Source organism: Drosophila persimilis, unplaced genomic scaffold (genome assembly GCF_003286085.1).
Source record: "Drosophila persimilis strain 14011-0111.01,24,50 unplaced genomic scaffold, DperRS2 tig00000124-arrow-pilon, whole genome shotgun sequence".
NCBI classification, from domain to species: Eukaryota; Metazoa; Arthropoda; class Insecta; order Diptera; family Drosophilidae; genus Drosophila; species Drosophila persimilis.
Window position 1 is genome coordinate 1,509,886 of NW_020825294.1, and position 17,137 is coordinate 1,527,022.

The 17,137-nt window shown below is 43.3% G+C and overlaps 4 protein-coding genes and 1 non-coding gene across 7 annotated transcripts; 4 read left to right on the top strand and 1 right to left on the bottom strand.

The window, feature by feature from the left end:
- Window positions 1-2,757: 2,757 nt before the first annotated feature.
- LOC6593384 (brain-specific homeobox protein) lies at window positions 2,758-5,481 on the top strand. 2 transcript variants are annotated; one of them, XM_002019047.2, is made up of 4 exons: window positions 2,758-3,335; window positions 4,152-4,438; window positions 4,558-4,860; window positions 5,056-5,481. In XM_002019047.2, exons 1-4 carry the CDS (start codon window positions 2,902-2,904, stop codon window positions 5,370-5,372), a joined length of 1,341 nt encoding a protein of 446 aa, XP_002019083.1. In that variant the 5' UTR covers window positions 2,758-2,901; the 3' UTR covers window positions 5,373-5,481. The 2 variants fall into 2 exon arrangements, with proteins under 2 accessions (XP_002019083.1, XP_026843541.1); XM_026987740.1 differs by lacking the exon at window positions 5,056-5,481 and having other exon boundaries at window positions 4,562-4,715.
- A 2,792-nt stretch (window positions 5,482-8,273) lies between these two features.
- LOC6593383 (fructose-1,6-bisphosphatase 1) lies at window positions 8,274-11,027 on the top strand. 2 transcript variants are annotated; one of them, XM_002019046.2, is made up of 4 exons: window positions 8,274-8,326; window positions 9,170-9,237; window positions 9,886-10,229; window positions 10,301-11,027. In XM_002019046.2, exons 2-4 carry the CDS (start codon window positions 9,216-9,218, stop codon window positions 10,967-10,969), a joined length of 1,035 nt encoding a protein of 344 aa, XP_002019082.1. In that variant the 5' UTR covers window positions 8,274-8,326; window positions 9,170-9,215; the 3' UTR covers window positions 10,970-11,027. The 2 variants fall into 2 exon arrangements, with proteins under 2 accessions (XP_002019082.1, XP_026843076.1); XM_026987275.1 differs by lacking the exon at window positions 9,170-9,237 and having other exon boundaries at window positions 8,276-8,326.
- A 128-nt stretch (window positions 11,028-11,155) lies between these two features.
- Window positions 11,156-11,351, top strand: LOC6593382. Its single transcript, XR_048010.2, has one exon. It is a non-coding gene; the product is annotated as a U2 spliceosomal RNA (small nuclear RNA).
- A 1,125-nt stretch (window positions 11,352-12,476) lies between these two features.
- Window positions 12,477-14,600, bottom strand: LOC6593381 (tRNA-dihydrouridine(47) synthase [NAD(P)(+)]-like). The gene is made up of 4 exons (XM_026987458.1): window positions 14,532-14,600; window positions 14,319-14,472; window positions 13,952-14,252; window positions 12,477-13,894 (listed from the first exon to the last, which is right to left on the bottom strand). Exons 1-4 carry the CDS (start codon window positions 14,561-14,563, stop codon window positions 12,540-12,542), a joined length of 1,842 nt encoding a protein of 613 aa, XP_026843259.1. The 5' UTR covers window positions 14,564-14,600; the 3' UTR covers window positions 12,477-12,539.
- A 90-nt stretch (window positions 14,601-14,690) lies between these two features.
- Window positions 14,691-16,470, top strand: LOC6593901 (GTP-binding protein 10 homolog). Its single transcript, XM_002019044.2, has 3 exons — window positions 14,691-14,752; window positions 14,809-15,331; window positions 15,388-16,470. The coding sequence occupies exons 1-3, from the start codon at window positions 14,711-14,713 to the stop codon at window positions 15,972-15,974; spliced, it is 1,152 nt and encodes a 383-aa protein (XP_002019080.1). The 5' UTR covers window positions 14,691-14,710; the 3' UTR covers window positions 15,975-16,470.
- The last annotated feature ends 667 nt before the right edge of the window (window positions 16,471-17,137 follow it).

Below are 17,137 nucleotides of genomic sequence, written 5' to 3' on the forward strand. Positions count from 1 at the left end.
AGCTTTGATTTCAGGGAATTATGCTAACAAAAAAATACAGAAGAGAAGCAAAAGAAGAAGACATCGTCCTTGTCGACAATACAAAAGGATTTGCCAGGCCAAACTGACACAAAATGTTGTAATTGCCCCGACGATGAGGCCCGTGTCCTGTGCTCTGTGCTCTGTGCTCTGTTGGTAACCGCAAAGTGGCAGTGCAATTTGATGCCTCGGAGATGCAGCCACATTTTTATTATTATAAAAATTAGGCTTAGCTCGTTTGACGGGGCACGTGCAACAACGGCATCAGAGCGACCCATCAGACAGGGCCAGACAGGGACACAAATTAAGCAGACTAAACGATTCCACAAACACAGGGCCATGGGAATCTCTTTCCCTCTCTCTTTCTCTCTCTCTCTTTATTTTGTAAAACACAACAAAAATCAATAAAGAACTCAAAGAAAGGCACACACTTTTAAGTAAATTTTCAACACAAACGCTCTTCCGCACGTTCGTGTTTCGTGTGTCGACGGGATAACACAATGGCTGACAACAAAGTGGTGTGGTAGTGGAGTCCTTTAGTTGGTTTAAGACCGGGCTTTGGGGCTCACCTGTATGGGGAGTGGGCTTTTTGGCATCCCCCTTTGGATGAGAAAGTTAAGTGCTTTTAGCCAGGTGGGGGAGTGTCTCTGTGGGTTGCAGAGAGCATCAGTTGTCAGGCTCTACTCCTCTGAAACTCTTTTGAATGGTACCCAGAAAGGGTAAGGTATATTTGAATTCTGTGAATGGGAATAAGGGTATATGCACCCAGAGAGAAAAGCCCTGAGCCCCGAATAGTTACACTTAGGTTTTAATATTTTGTCCAAGTGCTTTCACTAAAATGTTAACATTAATTAATATGAAAACATTTCTGATAAGAAAAGAGTGCATTTTTGTTTAATTTTATTATTTTTGTGCTTAAAGACGTAATATAAAACTTAAATTTTTAAATGTTTCTCTCAGTGTAAGACTATATCTGCTCTGCAGTGCATTCCATCGTATATGTATATACATTATTATTTTACAAAATCTTCAAAGCTCCTGACTAGCTGTTTTTAATTCTTAAAAATCATAAATAAATGTGGCAGGGCCTTAAGTTATTTCAAAAACGTACCTCCATGAGTGAAATAAGGCCCAATATGCTCTCTGGTTGCGCAAACATATGTATGTAGAGCCCCCCCATGGACATACAGTACTCGTATCTACCATATTGTCCCCAACCAAAACCCCACCAGGCAGCGCCATGCCCATCCTAATGCGCCCGCTTTAGGGCTTTAACCTAATAATGATGTTCGACTTACTTTGCGTGACTTATTTTATTAATAAAACGAGCAAATTTGTCTTGCTTTTTGGTCGCATCCACGACATTCACTCGCCCGTTGCCGTGTCGTTATTGTCTTTCCCTTCGCCCTGTTTCTACTGCACACAGAAATGGGGGCACGGGCCCATCCTCCCCCCACATCTTTTGGGGTGGCTGTATCTCTGTCTGCGGGGCAAACAAGGACGAATAGCTGTTGCCTGCAACCCTGACAAGTGCTGCACGCCGATTGGTTGGGCCTTAGGGCGAGAGAACACGCCCCCTGCCCCCCAGCACAGAGCCATCCCATCACAAAATGGGGTGTACGGCTATGTTGATTGAATTACAGCCAAGTACATATTTTGGTACAACAACGAGGGAAAAAATTTCACCAATTTGGAGGCGAAGCAAAGCGAGGCGGACATCTTGGGGCGCTGTTGCAAGGGGCCCTTCATTAAGGACCAGAACCAGCTCATTAAGTACAGTTGTGCAGGCGCCGTAGTAGCAAGGGGGGAGTGAGAGAGAGAGCAGACACAGAGACAGAGACAGTGATAGAGTAGGGTTTTGAGGGAGGGGTCCCAGGCAGCGAAGGGAGTCAGAAGGCATCCATCTCCTTCTGCCGTGAATCTTTAATTCAATTATAATAATTGTGGCATTTAATGAATTTAATGCATGCACATCATTCAGACAACAATGGCGGCCATGACACGTTAATTATGCGTGAACCGGAAACAGCAGACCGTAAGAGCGGAGCGGGGAGGAGCACCACAAAATGGCGGCGCCAGGAGGCATACGGCAGGACAGACCCTGAGCACATAGTTGTGCGAATTATTTGCGGTTAACATGGGTCAATTAAACAAAAGCATCACGTACATTACACATCCTTTCCACGTCTCCATATCCCCATATCCCCATATCCCATGCCAGTGCCGATTCCCATTCTGATGCCCATTCCCATTCGGAGGGTCTCGTAACCTAGTTAAGGACCTCTGGTAATCGAGGCTCGCCCAACGGATCGGATGCCAGCAGTGGGAATATGCAGAAATCTTACTAAAAATTCGAGCGACAGAGACGACCATAGCATACCCCCAAGAAGGGGCACATGCAAATTGGGGGTGTGTTTCACAGGTCCAGAGTAGAGTCCGTGGATTATGGCATACGGGCGTACGGGAGTGCTCGTATTTTGGATCTAAGCGGACACCACAAACGGAGCGGAGCGGAGCGGCGGCTGAAACTGCATTGGCCCGGGTGGCGGCGGCCAGGGTGGATTGCAACCTCAACCCCTGCCCAGGATCTGCATCGCATCCGTCTGTCTCTGTCTCTGTCTCTGATTTGTGGAAGCAACAGCATCTCTCTCGCTCTCTCCCTTTTGCACATTCGTGGAGACTCGTTTAGAGCAATTTGCTGGTTGATGTGCGGTGATTGCCACAAACTCAACGCGACCGTCAACGAGTAAACAACATAAGCGCGTCTCCGCACAAGGACATACATACTCCTGCACACACGGTCCGCTATCTCTATCCGCATCGCTATCCGTATACGTATTCGCACTCCATTCTGAACTCCGAGTCGATCTGATCTACACACACATGTCAATGCTTAATGAAAACGGTTTGAGGAGTAGTCCCGTGGATGCACATGGCAACAATAAGGGGGGCAATGCGACCACAATGTTGACCACAAAAACGCCATTCTCCATCGAGCATATATTGTTTCAAAATTTGAATAGTGCCAATAGCAATAATAGCAATAATAATGTGAATAATAACAGCAACAATAATAACACCCCAAAGTGCGGCAAGAATGCGGGCAAAAGCGCCAGCAGGAGCTCCTTTGCCACATCGTACGACAATAATACCCAGAAGCAGCATCACCATCCGACGGCGGCGGCGCCACACGCAACGCATCAAACATCGGCATCGACTGCATCCTCATCCGCGACGGCATCCACACGCGGCGGCCAGGGAGCAGCGTCGGGATATGGCAACGAGGACTATGCCAAGTCCCTGCACAATAGTCAACGGTTAGTGAACATATATGTACATATGTATAGCTCTGACCTTTGAGAGATTTAAATGGAAAAATTAAGTATATTGGAGAGAAAATTAAAGCAAATTAGTTCAGATATCAAATGTTACAAATTAGGAACAAATTTAACAAAAGGAAAAGCTAATAGAATGAAGGAGTGGTTCCAAAAATATTAGTTAGTTAATAAAGTTCTACTTTATTAATCAAATCAAATAATAAACTAACAACTTCTATGGAAAGTTTATTGAACATAACTATTTTTAATAACGAGTGAAAGTGCGTTGAAAACATATGATCTGCAAAATTATAGAACTTAATGGAACTGTATACTACATATAAATCTTTTTCATTGTATTGACATTGTTTAATGTAGAAAGTTTTGAGAAAAATGGGAAGTATGGGGGAAAAATAAATGCATTCAAGGATAAGCGTATCCGTTTAGACAACAAAAAGATATTAATTTTAAATGAATGAAACCATGTTAAAAATGAAAAGATCCAGAATATTTATGTTATAATTAAAAAAAATTTTTTTACTTTACTAAAAGTTTAGTATAAAATATATTTGATACTTATTTTTAAGAAGGGAATGCAGTTTCCAGTCGTAAGAATCAGAACTGTTAGTTCAAGTGATTTCAAAGTTATTTAAAAATCTGTTCCTTAAAATTTGAAAGTGTATTACGGAAATGAAAGCTTAGTTCTAACAAAATAAGGGACACTAGGAGATACTACAAGATACCTCATAATATATTCGACGCTAGGACCTTATTTCAATCCTCTTCAAATTCAATAAAGTTCCTCCCAACTTCCAGTGGCAGCCATCATTCACGTGCTGGAGCCTCTCATTACGGCAGTTCTTCCGGAGAACCAGCTTCCCAACAGTTGGGATCAGCGGGGGGCCAGCATTCAGGACCAGCACCGCTGCCGCCAGCACCACAGCCTCCGCCTCCACCGCCGCCAAACGGAGGAGGGCCCAATGGAGGAGTTCTGTATCCCAGTGCGGCCTACACGGACCATGGCTTCCTGCAAATGACCCTGGGCTATCTGTCGCCGTCGTCGGGCACATACAAGTCGGTTGATCCCTATTTTCTCTCACAAGGTGAGTGCCACACGAAAACTTAACTATTTGCATGACCCTCGTCCGTGTCGATAGCCATTAACACCCAAAAAGTTGTCCTTTCCTACAAACTATAATGAAATTAATGAAATGTTTTCCAGCCAGCCTGTTTGGGGGAGCGCCCTTCTTTGGGCCGCCCGGCTGTGTGCCAGAGCTGGCCCTGGGCCTCGGGATGGGTGTGAATGCTCTGCGACATTGCCGGCGGCGCAAGGCCCGCACTGTGTTCAGCGATCCCCAGTTGTCCGGCCTGGAGAAGCGCTTTGAGGCACAGCGGTATCTGTCCACCCCAGAGAGAGTGGAGCTGGCCACAGCTCTGGGTCTAAGTGAGACGCAGGTGAAGACCTGGTTCCAGAACCGTCGGATGAAGCATAAGAAGCAGCTGCGTCGACGTGACAATGCCAACGGTAAGGGAAGCCCCCTTTCTTGCAACAGAACTTGGAACTTTCTTTGAGGAACTTTTTGGACCTTCAATTAGCCTTTGCTCCTTTGGCTTTTGGCTGTTGGCTTTTAGAGTTGCCAAAAGTTTTGCTCAAGTTTCTTCGCAAATCAAATTAGTTCTAAAATTTGTGCAAATTTCTTCTACTTTCTCTACTCTCTAGAACCCGTTGACTTCTCACGCACCGAACTAGGCGGCTGCAGCACTGGCAAACAGCAGCCTGGCGATGCCTCCTCTGCCTCCACGGACGTCTCCAAACACAGCTCCAAGATGGGCTCTGCGGCCAGTGCCGGCGGCGGCGGTGGTGCTGGTGGCACCCCCAGTCAAACCCCCAATCCGCAGCAACAGCTGCAGATGTGCTTCCTCCAGCAGGGCTACTCCACGGACGACTATTCCGACCTGGAGGCGGACAGCGAGGATGAGGATAACTCCAGCGATGTGGACATTGTGGGGGACACAAAGTTATATCAGCTCTCATAGACCCCTGATAGATGGCTGATCAAATCTGTTCGATCGATGAGAGCTATTTCGTTGTTTTAAATGGGGAAATGGAAGGATTTTCTAAAGGTATCTATCTATATTTAAGTTTTTGCTTATTATCTATTATTTAATTTTTTAAATATATTTTTCGTTGTGAAAACTATGGTTTTAAATACGTTCTAAAATATTTTAAACAGACGAAAATGAATGGCATTTCCGTATCATAAGCTTAATATTCCTAATCATTTGAAACACAAAGTAACGTTAAAGAACTGTAAGAACCTGAATAGTATTTCTGATCCGAACTTTAATTTTTAAAATATTTCTTCTTTATAAAATAGAGTCCTTATATTTGGTATTTAAGTTATTATTTTACCAATGATTTTTCCAAAGAATAGTCAACACTTTTTTGTGATCCCTTTTTTTTTTTTAAATTCCTTAAACTAAATATTATTATTCCCCATTTAAGACCGTTAAAGCCAGACATCCTGTAAATACCGATAAGTACCGATCAACGAGTTGAACGAGTTGCTGTCTAGTCACGAGCTATGTCTAAGAGATATATTTAATAACCACAAACCTAATCAAATTTAGTGATTGTATTCAAGTACTTCCATTTTAAGAAATTCTTCTCTACTCCTAAAAAACCTACCTATATTGGCAGCTCCATGACGATGTTCTAGTGCTTAAAATAAAGAAAAAAAAACAGAATTATGACAAAATAGGTCTTAAATTGGTATTACTCGGACTCGGAACCCTCTCTATGCCCAATCTATGGGCAATGGGCAATCAAATCCAATTGAGTGCCAACAAAAAGTAGCAACTAATAAGGTTAAATATCGCGCATTTGTGTATAGGGTTGAGTGACTGCCACGCCCCTTCTGCGCATGGCCAAGTGCCTTGCGGGTGGGCGTTATATTACGGAAACTCCTCCAGCATATTGGGGTGGATAGATGGCCGGGAAGAGTGCTCTTAACAATGGCAAAATAATTGCGGGTTTTCCAGTCAGCCATTTTAGTGGAGAGACACTTATTGTTCCTCGTTCCGTGTGTTCCCTGTGTGCGGAAAGTGAATGTTAAATGTTTCCAATTGATTGCTAATTATGGGTTAACAGGAATGCTCTCACCGGTTACAAAATCTGAGTGTTTCAAAAGGGAAGTAGTCACTGGGATATACGATACATCATCTTTATAGATTAACATATGGGTTTAATCATTTTAAATAGATGGTAAGTAAAACCGCCCTGCCTGAAAATATGATTGCCTGATAAAAATTTGTTTGATCTTTTTCATCATAGTCGATTTTTACCTATTTTAGTCGTACATTTTATAATTATTCCCATCTTCAGCATACCCGCCCCGATGTTTGATTATCGTTTGAATCGTTTTCTTACGTCACAGAATCAAAGTGCAAATCTCTATTCGAATCGGTTCGGCATTCACTGAACTGATAAACAAATCTACAAGTAACATTCTATATACTGTTCCTAGACTTTTCTACATAATTTATTTATATTTATTTGTAGAGCATTTTGTGGCTAATGTTCTAATTTAAAGACACACTCTAATCTCGGACAAATTAACAGCAATCGAGAGATAACCATAAAATGATATATGGTTCTAAGGTCGAAGCAATGACGAGACGGGCAGCCACCAGAAATACAGAACAGACCGGACCTATAATACTTTGTAGAAAGGAAACTCCTAGTATTCTTAAGATTGTTATCAGTGGGATTGATAGGGTTTATGAACAACAAACTGGGACTGTGGACGAGCCCCCCAGACGTGCAATCGGTCGCTTTGGTAATACGAATCACTCACTTACGACTAACCGCCGAGTGTTTGATATTTTGTTACATAATGTTTAACCAGAAGATAATATATAGGGTGCTACATAAATAAAGATATAGTACCATTTTTTTTGGTTGCCAAATCTGTTATGTTTTACAGAATGTATAAAACAATTTATGTTTTTTTCAAATGTTACCACAAATTTAATTAGTTAGAAAAATCCGAATCATATATTATTATTATTTTCAAGAACTACTGAGCACGAACACTCTTTATTATTTAATCAAAATTGTTTTGGTCTGAGAGAAAAACTGTTTTTTACCACAAGAAACGATAGGGCGAAATGACATTATGATAAGAGTTTCTACGGTTTTGGATCTTCTTTATCGTAGCATGTATGTATGTATGTATAAAATCGCCCTCTCTCAAATGAAAACTCTCTCTCTCTCTTCCTTTGCTTTGTGTCTAGTGGCTAAGCTCTCAATCCATATGCTCGCCGCTCCACACTCCACTCTTATTTCCATCTCTGTCCGTCTGCAGCTGGTATGCTCCCCATCTGCACTATCTCTTGCTCTCACTAGCAAAGCTCCTGCACTTTTTTCTTATCGCCACATCTGCACTCGCTCTTTTCCCATCGAATCGCTCTTCCCTATTACCCCTCATATATGTATGTACTCTCTCTTTCTCTCTCTGTCTCTTGTATGTATACGAAATTTACATGCTATCTGTCAGTGGAAAAAAGCAAAACAAGAGAGTAATGATAGTTTTGAATCGCCCATGCTTTTAATACTCTATGAGGTCTTTTATTTTTAAATGAAAATACGATCAAATCAGACACAAAAATGTTTTTTTTTTGGTATATTGTATAGTCTTCCGATTTCCTTAAATTTTAGTGAGCAATGCTATTAATATCGTCTTTAGACTTGTTTATTGACACAATCATATATTCAGAATATTCAGCATGACAAGCTCCTTTTCAAATCGTAATACCTTTACTGAGGAAGGGTACAAGCTGTGACGTTGGGGCCTCGCTGTTGTCTTGGGGACGTGGACTAAAATCGTATTAACGCACAGCTCGGTGCCGGCAGTCTCTTTAGTACCGCCGTCGACTGCGGTGTTCGCCTCGTTTTCGTTTTCCCTTCATCTATAGATCTGTTTTGTGTTGTAAGTGAAAGTGTATTTCGGTTCTTAAGAAGCTCCACAAAAGCATTGTCCAAGGGGTCAACGAAATGTTAGGCGCAAGCCCTAAAAATCAAATCATTCACATCACTTGAATAGATGATTGATAGTGGTACTCGTTTACGTATATACGATATAAATAAAGCATTTACTTATAGACGATACGGTGGCTAATCATGTGTTCCTCGGCAAAGTTCCAAAAATAAATAAGGGCGCACGTGTCGGTATATTAAAAATTGGATTTGCTAAAAAATATTATATATTTTGTGGTTCCGGTTTTATACAACTTTCCTTGATACGAATATGTCCCCATATGTACATACATATGTGTATAGTTTTGTGGGACAAACAGGTTATCAGCAAAGTCAAAAATAAATAAAAATAAACAAGAAATGAATGCCACAATCGACGACCGAATCTTTTGATACCCTTGCTAGGAATGATCATTACTTTACATTATAATTTGGAATCAAATAAAACTCCGTCATCGGAAAGAAAAACAATGTTATATTCGCAGGAACTATAAAAACAAAAAAAAGTGTCTTGTTTTTACAGAAACTTTTATTCTGTTCAAATCTATATACTCTGTAGTGTCGGAATTTTTATATTTCAAAAGAACAATCAAGAAATACATGAAAAGCTACAAGTTTTCTTATAATGATTGCTTTTTATGCGACAAGAGACCCAAAAAACAATCATGTAGCCCCTATCTATCTATCAGAACAGAAAGTACGCCGATAGGGTACCCGCTTTGACCTTCACAACCATCGGAAAGGGCACACTGTGTGGCAAATTATAATTTGTTTGTATTTTGATGGATCCCCACAGGAACCACAGCATACTCGTATCCGTAATTTAGAGTGTCCAACCGATAATGGCGGCCAGTAACGGTAATTGTAAGTGAAGGCACTTCCTGCTTCCAAACTCCCTGCCGCCCTGCTGTTGCCTCTCCTGCCTGTCCTTTCACAACCTGCAGCTTCCTCCAATCCGCAACAATATTCTGTACCTAATAGATCCTAGGCAACCTGTTGTTCCACTTCCAATACTTACGCAGCCTGTTGTACCATTAAATACTAAACTGTATTGATGATCCAGCCCATCCTTAAACCTGTTTTCCTGCCTGTCCCGAAATCCAATATAATCTTGCAGATATTATACTTACAAATTACTGCAAAATCAATCCCAAAAGCCACCCCAAATGCTACCTTATAGAGATTATAAACCCTAATTTATGTATGAATGGCATGCGTTGTACTAATCGTTACTCCAATATTACGTTTACTTGAATAATTTATATAACTTGCTAACTTTTAACCGCTTATAGGTAATTATTCTTAATCTCTGAATAAAATCACATAAAATAATCAGACTATATTTTTTCATTAATCTCTTCTGGGATTAATTTAATTATACACGCGGAGTTTCAAGAAAATCTTTTATGTTTTGTATTATTTGTTCACAAACCGTAGCATCCTCTCCTAATCCCCTCCTTTTAACAATGATTCCAAGAATCCAAATTATAATCCAATTTCATTCATAAACAGCAAAAATGACCCAACAGGGCAATGTGTTCGACTCCAATGCCATGACGCTGACGCGTTTTGTGCTCCAGGAGCAGAAAAAGTTCAAGAACGCGACTGGGGATCTGTCCCAGCTTCTCAACTGCATCCAGACGGCGATCAAGGCGACGGCATCGGCGGTGCGGAAGGCTGGTATTGCCAAGCTCCATGGCATTGCCGGGGATGTGAATGTCCAGGGCGAGGAGGTCAAGAAGCTGGATGTGCTCTCCAACGATCTGTTCATCAACATGCTCAAGTCTTCCTACACCACCTGCCTCATGGTATCCGAGGAGAACGAGCATGTGATCGAGGTGGAGACAGAGAAACAGGTGAGAAAATCAGTTAAGATATCGGAGCTGTGGCTAAGGCAGATGGATGAATTCTATTCCCACTCTGGCAGGGAAAATACATTGTCTGCTTCGATCCACTGGACGGATCCTCCAACATAGACTGCCTGGTGTCGATTGGCTCCATCTTTTCCATATACCGGAAGAAGAGCGAGGGCGTGCCCACCGTCGAGGATGCCCTACAGCCGGGAAACCAGCTGGTGGCCGCCGGCTATGCTCTGTACGGCTCTGCCACGGCCATAGTCCTCGGACTGGGAACGTCGGGAGTGAACGGCTTTACATACGATCCGGCCATTGGCGAGTTCATCCTCACTGACCCCAACATGCGCGTCCCTGAGAAGGGAAAGATATACTCGATCAACGAGGGCTATGCCAGCGACTGGGAGGCGGGAGTGTTCAATTATGTGGCGGCAAAGAAGGATCCCACCAAGGGCAAGCCCTACGGTGCCCGCTACGTGGGCTCCATGGTGGCCGATGTCCATCGCACCATCAAATACGGCGGCATCTTCATCTACCCCGCCACAAAGTCCGCACCAAATGGAAAGCTGCGTCTGCTCTACGAATGCAATCCCATGGCCTATCTAGTGATCCAGGCCGGCGGCCTGGCCAGCGACGGAAAGATCAGCATCCTAGACATTGTCCCCAAGAAGATACACGAGCGCAGTCCCATCTTCCTCGGCTCCAAGGCGGACGTTGAGGAGGCGCTCAGCTACTTAAAGTGACTTTTACTTTTGTAATTTATAAATACACCCAACACAAGTTTGATATTTTGTACCTAAATGACTTCTCTTTCATATCCTGCCCCTCGAAAAGGGCTACAAAAATGCACTTCCCAAGTGGACGTTATAATTCCCAACCGGTTCTAGCCGCACAGTCATCAGGTGGTGGCTGATTTCCAGCTTCAAGTTATCGCTTCTCGGCCTTATGGCTAAGATCAAAGTGTAGTATCTGTTCTTATCAGCTTAACATCTGATAGTTTCTCCATTGGAGAACAACAAATGTTAAACTGATTTTTGGAATCAGACGGAGTGCTAGGGGCTTGCTCCACCTCTGTCGCGGGTTGGCCCGGTATTGCAGTACCGCCGGGATTTCGGCCCAACTAAATAATCAATTCACACAATAGTTTGTTAGAATAGTAAATGTTCTCATTGTTGTTATAGAATTGCACATGTCACATGTCATAAGTGGATGATGTGATCAGAACGTCATAGAGATTAATCCAAAAATGCCTCGCAGATAAAGTGTATATAATCGGAACCGCAGGGGCTGTCGTTCATATCCATCCCGCCTACGTGGGAATGGGTCTGTAGCTCGACTCAATTTTCGGAGTTATTGGGTTCGTGTACTCGCCAGTAAAACAATGTTCCCTTCAAGCCAATGGTGGACGAAATAAACACTTCTGTGTTTAGATCGGTCAGATCTATCCAATATCCCTTATTTCTGTCCAGCATCCTGTCGAAACCCTTCATTTCTTCCTCGCTTTGTAGACTCGCCAAATGAGCTCCCATCTCACAGAATTTAAGCAATGCATCGATCCAGTTCGTTTTAATATAATTTTCTATGTAATAGTCTTCGGGACCAATTTTTTTTTAAAGATTTAAATATGATTTATTTTGGTTTTTTTTTTTTTTCTTTCCGAACGGAATCCAGCTCTTGCTCCAATTTACGAACTTTGGACTGGGAGCTTTTATCCAACTCCTCCTGGATCCTGCATCTAAAATGCAACCAATTTATTCTCTGCGATGATGAAATGGAAATGAGTGAGAAATTAGTTGGCTATTAAAAATCACATCAAAGATCTCCCAAAGGCTATCGCAAAAAATATAACAAAATGTACCACCGCTATGCTATTAATTCTCTCAACGCAATGTAAAACCAGCAGGAAAGTTGTGTGTCGCAGTTAGAGGCGCGACTCTTTGTACATTTATACCCGATACTCAGACCAGATGAGATCCAGATTTGGCAATCTGATAGATATTCTCTAGATCTAGGTCATAGTATCCAACGCACTGAGATTCCTCATCTTGGGATTCCACCTCATTCCGTGATGTTTTAGACAGGGATCTCCCAAAGGCTATCTCCAATAATATGAATAGTATAATGGAACAGCGCATTGATATTACTTCTTCGAACGAAATCTAAAAATCGACTGGGCTTAGTAGACTTTTTATAGGTACATATGTATGTAGGTATGTATGTGTCCCATTCTGATAATAAATTAAAGTGCGATTATTCCAGCAATTACGAAATTTAATTTTCAAACGTCAGGCATAATATTCCAAGAAATAGGGTCTAAAAGGCATTAGCCTTGTGCTTGGGCACAAAGCTGAACCCTTCTGGCACCCGACCCAGCAGCATTTCACTGAGCTTCACCCAATCTGCGGCATTGCCGGAACTCATGAGGGTCTCCATTTCGTCGCGACCTCTATATTTCTGGGGCCTTTCATTGATCTTCTGTGGTGGGGTCTGCTGCAACTCCTCCGGTATGTAGCGGTACAGGAATGATTGCCATTCGAGTAGGAACCGTCGCGTGCTCTCCACACCCTTCGTGTCCGATCCCCAGTGCTCGAGTCCATAGTTGCAATAGCGACGCAGCATCTCAAAGCGCTGCGTTGAGGTGGGAGACCAGGCCTTTTGCTGCTTGATCTCCTGAAATATCCATGGCTTGATGAGAGCCCCGCGTCCAATCATCACAGAGCTGACATGAGGAGCCAGCGCTCGCCTCTCTACATAGTCCTCGTAGCTGAGAATGTCGCCATTGCCAATGATTGGCATTTGCTTGGCTGTAGCGGCGCACTGCTCGATGTATTCCCAGTTGGCGTGCTTGGTGTAGCGCTGCTCGCGCGAACGCCCATGCAAGGTCACGGCCGAAGCGCCCCACTCCTCGACTAGGGGCACCAGCTCGTGGGCTACGCTCTTGTCCGCATAGATTCCCGTGCGCATCTTCACGGTAAATGGCAACTGCTCGGACAACGAGGAACAGCTGCGCACGACCAACTCCAATATGTTCGTGCGCCTCATCAGAGCACTACCGCCTCCTTGCTGGTAGATCAGATCAATGGGACATCCGATATTGAGATCTATGTAATCCACCTTTGCCGTCTCCTGCAGGACTTGGGCTGCCTGGGTGATGACATTGGGATTGTTCCCGCACAGCTGAACGCCAAATATGTCCTCGCTCTCGTGACGCTTTGTCAGTGCCCACTCCTGGCCCAGGCCCTTGAGGAGGGGCACAGCACAAGCCATCTCGCCGCAGGTTATATCCGCACCGAGCTCCTTGCAAATGCGGCGGAAAGGCAAGTTGCCCACGGTGGTCAGTGGCGAGAGGACGAGCTTCTCGCGAAAATCAACGGCTGGCTTGCGGTCAGCATCTCTCCCCAGAGGAGAATCATCGACCGCACTTCCAATGGACGCCTCACTGTCTGCTGCAGGCGCTTTTGCAACTTTAGCCTCTGCCTCGTGGTCTATCGTGATGTCACCCTGCTGATTGATCTTTTTCTGCAACTCCAGATTCTTCTCTTGCACCTCCAGTTTCTTCTCTTGCAGTTCCCTTTGCTTTCGGGCATCACGAATCTTTTCTGCCACAGCAATCATTAATTTGCTGCGGTCCAAATTGTATTCGTGCTTCCGAAGACGCACCTGAAGGTCTAAGGGAATAAACGTTTATGCACGACCCTACTGAGTGAGCGCCAACGGATACTAACCTGGGGTAATCCCATTGAATGTAGTCTGATTGGCCTTTGCATCGTAGTCATCCTTCTTTATATTCCTTCCCTGGTCGTCTGTGTGCGCCTTGGCATAACGACATGTGACACCGCGGCCACAATACCCCTTGGTGCTATACACGTAACATTCCGAGCCCAAATCCTCGCCCTTGGCTGCCAGAAAGGCATCAAGATCGTGGACATAGCGACAATTGGCCAGAGAACAGGGATCGCCGCCTGGTCCATCAATCAGAGAGTGGCAAAGATGAGAATAGCGATCCTCCTTGAACACAGGACGGTTCTGTTTGGAGAAAAACAATTCATCCTAAGACTTGATATACCATTCAGCACTATAAAGTTTACTAGCCTTGTTCTGGCCACGTTTGCGGTCTTTTTTGTTATCTTTTTTCCCGCCAGAGTCCTCAGTGTCCTCACTCCCATCCGCGCGCTTTCTTTTGTTGGTTTCGGAGCTTTCCTGAGTGGCTGTCTCACTGTTGCCACTGGCTTCAGTTAACAGATATCTAAAAATTAATCACACATATATATACAAAGCTTCCAAAGACTTCAACCATGCCCTTACTCTGGTTTTATATAGCAGATTCCCGGCTCCATTTTCCAACAAACAATTTTTTGGCTCACGTTTTGGCCGGCTACTTCTTCTTATTTGCCATTCAACTTCGTGCAGGAAAACAGCTGACTGCAATAGTTATCGATATTTCTTTATGTTTTTAGCGCATCTCTCTTGTATAATGCCGCACGATGGTTCAGATATTTAAATTCCTATTAAAATCAAATAAATCGGTAATTATGCAGCTTAAGTTGGGATTTCCGTATAACCCATTGACTGTTATATGCAGCCCGCTCGTGCTCACTTCCGTCCCAGCTTCCTGGACACATTGCGACTTGCAGTTCGCGGTGGACATGGCGGTAATGGTTTGCCGAAATACGGAGGAGTTGGCGGTCAAGGCGGATGTGTTTACTTTGTGGCCAAAGAGGGATTGACATTGCGAAAAATGGCACAAGGACTGAAGGACAGACGCGTGGCCGCCAGCAGCGGCGAGGACAGCAGCAAAGTGAGCATTTTTGGGAAAAGGGGCGTCGACACGCGCATCGAAGTACCTGTGGGAGTTCAGGTGTACGATGAACAGCAGAAGCTGCTGGCGGACTTGAACGAGAACGATGCCAAATGCATAGTGGCGGGTGGTGGAACTGGCGGCTGTACGGGCAACAATTTCCTGGGCCGGCCGGGAGAAAATCGCATAGTGAACCTGGATCTGAAGCTCATTGCAGACGTGGGTCTCGTTGGATTTCCGAATGCCGGCAAGAGCACCCTGCTCAAGGCAGTGTCCAATGCCAAGCCAAAGATTGCTGCTTATCCGTGTGAGTTTGGAATGGCTCTTTGATTGATTAAATCCACTTAATAAGTGTCCTTTAAGTTACCACCATTCGGCCGCAGATTGGAACCATAGAGTACGGGGATCTGCGCTCCATCAGCCTGGCCGATTTGCCCGGTCTCATCGAGGGTGCACATGCCAACTTTGGTATGGGCCACAAGTTCCTCAAGCACATCGAACGTACTCGATTGCTCCTCTTCATGGTCGACATATTCGGCTTTCAGCTTAGTCCTCGGCACCCGCATAGGGACTGCCTGGCCAACATATATTCCCTCAACAAAGAGCTGGAGCTGTACGATCCCTCATTGCTGGAAAAGCCCTGTGTCCTTTTGCTCAACAAAATGGACAAAGAAGGCGCCCATGACATTTTGACCAAAGTGAAACCCATTATAGATGATTTGTCCAGCGGCTTGGCGGACTGCCCAGAGGAAGTGCGTCCCAAGCGGGTGCTGAAATTCGAAAGCATTGTCCCCATATCGGCAATTAATTCGACAAGGGTAACGCAGGTCAAGTCACAGCTGCGCCGAACTCTGGTGCGTCTGGCGGAGAAACAGTTTGTGTCCGATGGCGAACAAATCAAAGAGCAGTTACAGCAACGTGTGGGCTTGGTGGGGCCAAGATTAACTTAAATATAAATGCAAACTAAAATAATAGCATTCTGCATACCCTTGGGAAAATGATATAATAAAGTTGACGAAATTTTGTCATCTCAGGCTCCAAGGAATGCAGAAACTAGGCAATCTATGCAATTTTGCAGTTTATGGTGTTCTTACAAACACCAAGAATAGGTATTGGGATCGAATCGAAACCAAATCAAATACCTTAATAGGTAAATAGAAAAAGTCATTATTAATGTTTGAAAGCAGTTTTAACAAAAATCAAAGAAAATACGGTTTAAGGCTGGCCATACCTCGGTTGGCAAGCAACAAGTGTTGAACTGTCGTAAAATTGCATGTCCACTTACGTGTTATGCATTTATTTTTTGTTGACTTTTTTTGTTTAAACCTTGCTGCAGTCAAAATACAATAAATGGGAGTATGTAAAAATAGCCAATCCTGTGGAAAATGTATTCAATAATAGCCTAAAATTATAGTTTTAGTTAGACAGCATTATTCAACGGTATATAAAAAACTGAGTAACGATTGTTCTCTTACAGAATATCAAAATTGAGCAATTAGAACGATTTTTCTCTTAAGTTTTTTTTATTTGACCCTCTTTGCTAAAACCTTTTTTAGACTAAATCCAACTAAAGAAGGAGTTTAAAATAAACCAGTCAAGTGGAAAATAGATTCATTAATTGTATAAAATTATGTGGGCATAGCTGAGCGTTCTTTCTAGCTAGTAATATTCGACGGAATATCAAAATATAGCAATATGGTTTCCAATCCTTGAAGGAGAACGATTAACCTATTATAAGCCAAGGGGGTATTTCAATTTTGCACCGAAAATAATGAAAATTTAATAATGTTAGCGCAATTCAGGTGAAAGATATAGTGGTTTTTCGTAAGTTCAGAGGAAAGATGGCATGAATCTACAAGAAGAATTAAGAATCGTGTATATTTTCCGCCATTTACCTCAAGTAGTTAACTATTTAAATAGAAGGGGCTTAAGTGGGCTAGGTACGGTTTTTCATCATTCGAGACGGTATATTGTTGTTGAGGAACCAAAATTGAGGCAAAAAAATCAAAATCAAGTATTTAAAAAAAGCCAGTCATGTAGAAAATAGATTCATTAAATGGATAAAATTATGTCGGCAGGGCTGAGATATCTAAATAGCTTGTAATATTTGACG

What these genes read in the sequence shown, in the direction of transcription:
- LOC6593384 (XM_002019047.2), top strand. Translation starts at nt 2,902, where the DNA reads ATGTCAATGCTTAATGAAAACGGTTTGAGGAGTAGTCCCGTGGATGCA. An exon ending in TCCCTGCACAATAGTCAACG is followed by an intron (nt 3,336 to 4,151) that starts GTTAGTGAACAT and finishes CCCAACTTCCAG; the next exon opens with TGGCAGCCATCATTCACGTG. An exon ending in TCGACGTGACAATGCCAACG is followed by an intron (nt 4,861 to 5,055) that starts GTAAGGGAAGCC and finishes TCTACTCTCTAG; the next exon opens with AACCCGTTGACTTCTCACGC.
- LOC6593383 (XM_002019046.2), top strand. Translation starts at nt 9,216, where the DNA reads ATGGCGGCCAGTAACGGTAATT. An exon ending in GGCGGCCAGTAACGGTAATT is followed by an intron (nt 9,238 to 9,885) that starts GTAAGTGAAGGC and finishes ATTCATAAACAG; the next exon opens with CAAAAATGACCCAACAGGGC. An exon ending in AGGTGGAGACAGAGAAACAG is followed by an intron (nt 10,230 to 10,300) that starts GTGAGAAAATCA and finishes CCACTCTGGCAG; the next exon opens with GGAAAATACATTGTCTGCTT.
- LOC6593381 (XM_026987458.1), bottom strand. Translation starts at nt 14,563, where the DNA reads ATGGAGCCGGGAATCTGCTATATAAAACCAGA. An exon ending in ATCTGCTATATAAAACCAGA is followed by an intron (nt 14,473 to 14,531) that starts GTAAGGGCATGG and finishes ATTAATTTTTAG; the next exon opens with ATATCTGTTAACTGAAGCCA. An exon ending in GCAAACGTGGCCAGAACAAG is followed by an intron (nt 14,253 to 14,318) that starts GCTAGTAAACTT and finishes TTCTCCAAACAG; the next exon opens with AACCGTCCTGTGTTCAAGGA.
- LOC6593901 (XM_002019044.2), top strand. Translation starts at nt 14,711, where the DNA reads ATGGTTCAGATATTTAAATTCCTATTAAAATCAAATAAATCG. An exon ending in TATTAAAATCAAATAAATCG is followed by an intron (nt 14,753 to 14,808) that starts GTAATTATGCAG and finishes TGTTATATGCAG; the next exon opens with CCCGCTCGTGCTCACTTCCG. An exon ending in AAAGATTGCTGCTTATCCGT is followed by an intron (nt 15,332 to 15,387) that starts GTGAGTTTGGAA and finishes GTGTCCTTTAAG; the next exon opens with TTACCACCATTCGGCCGCAG.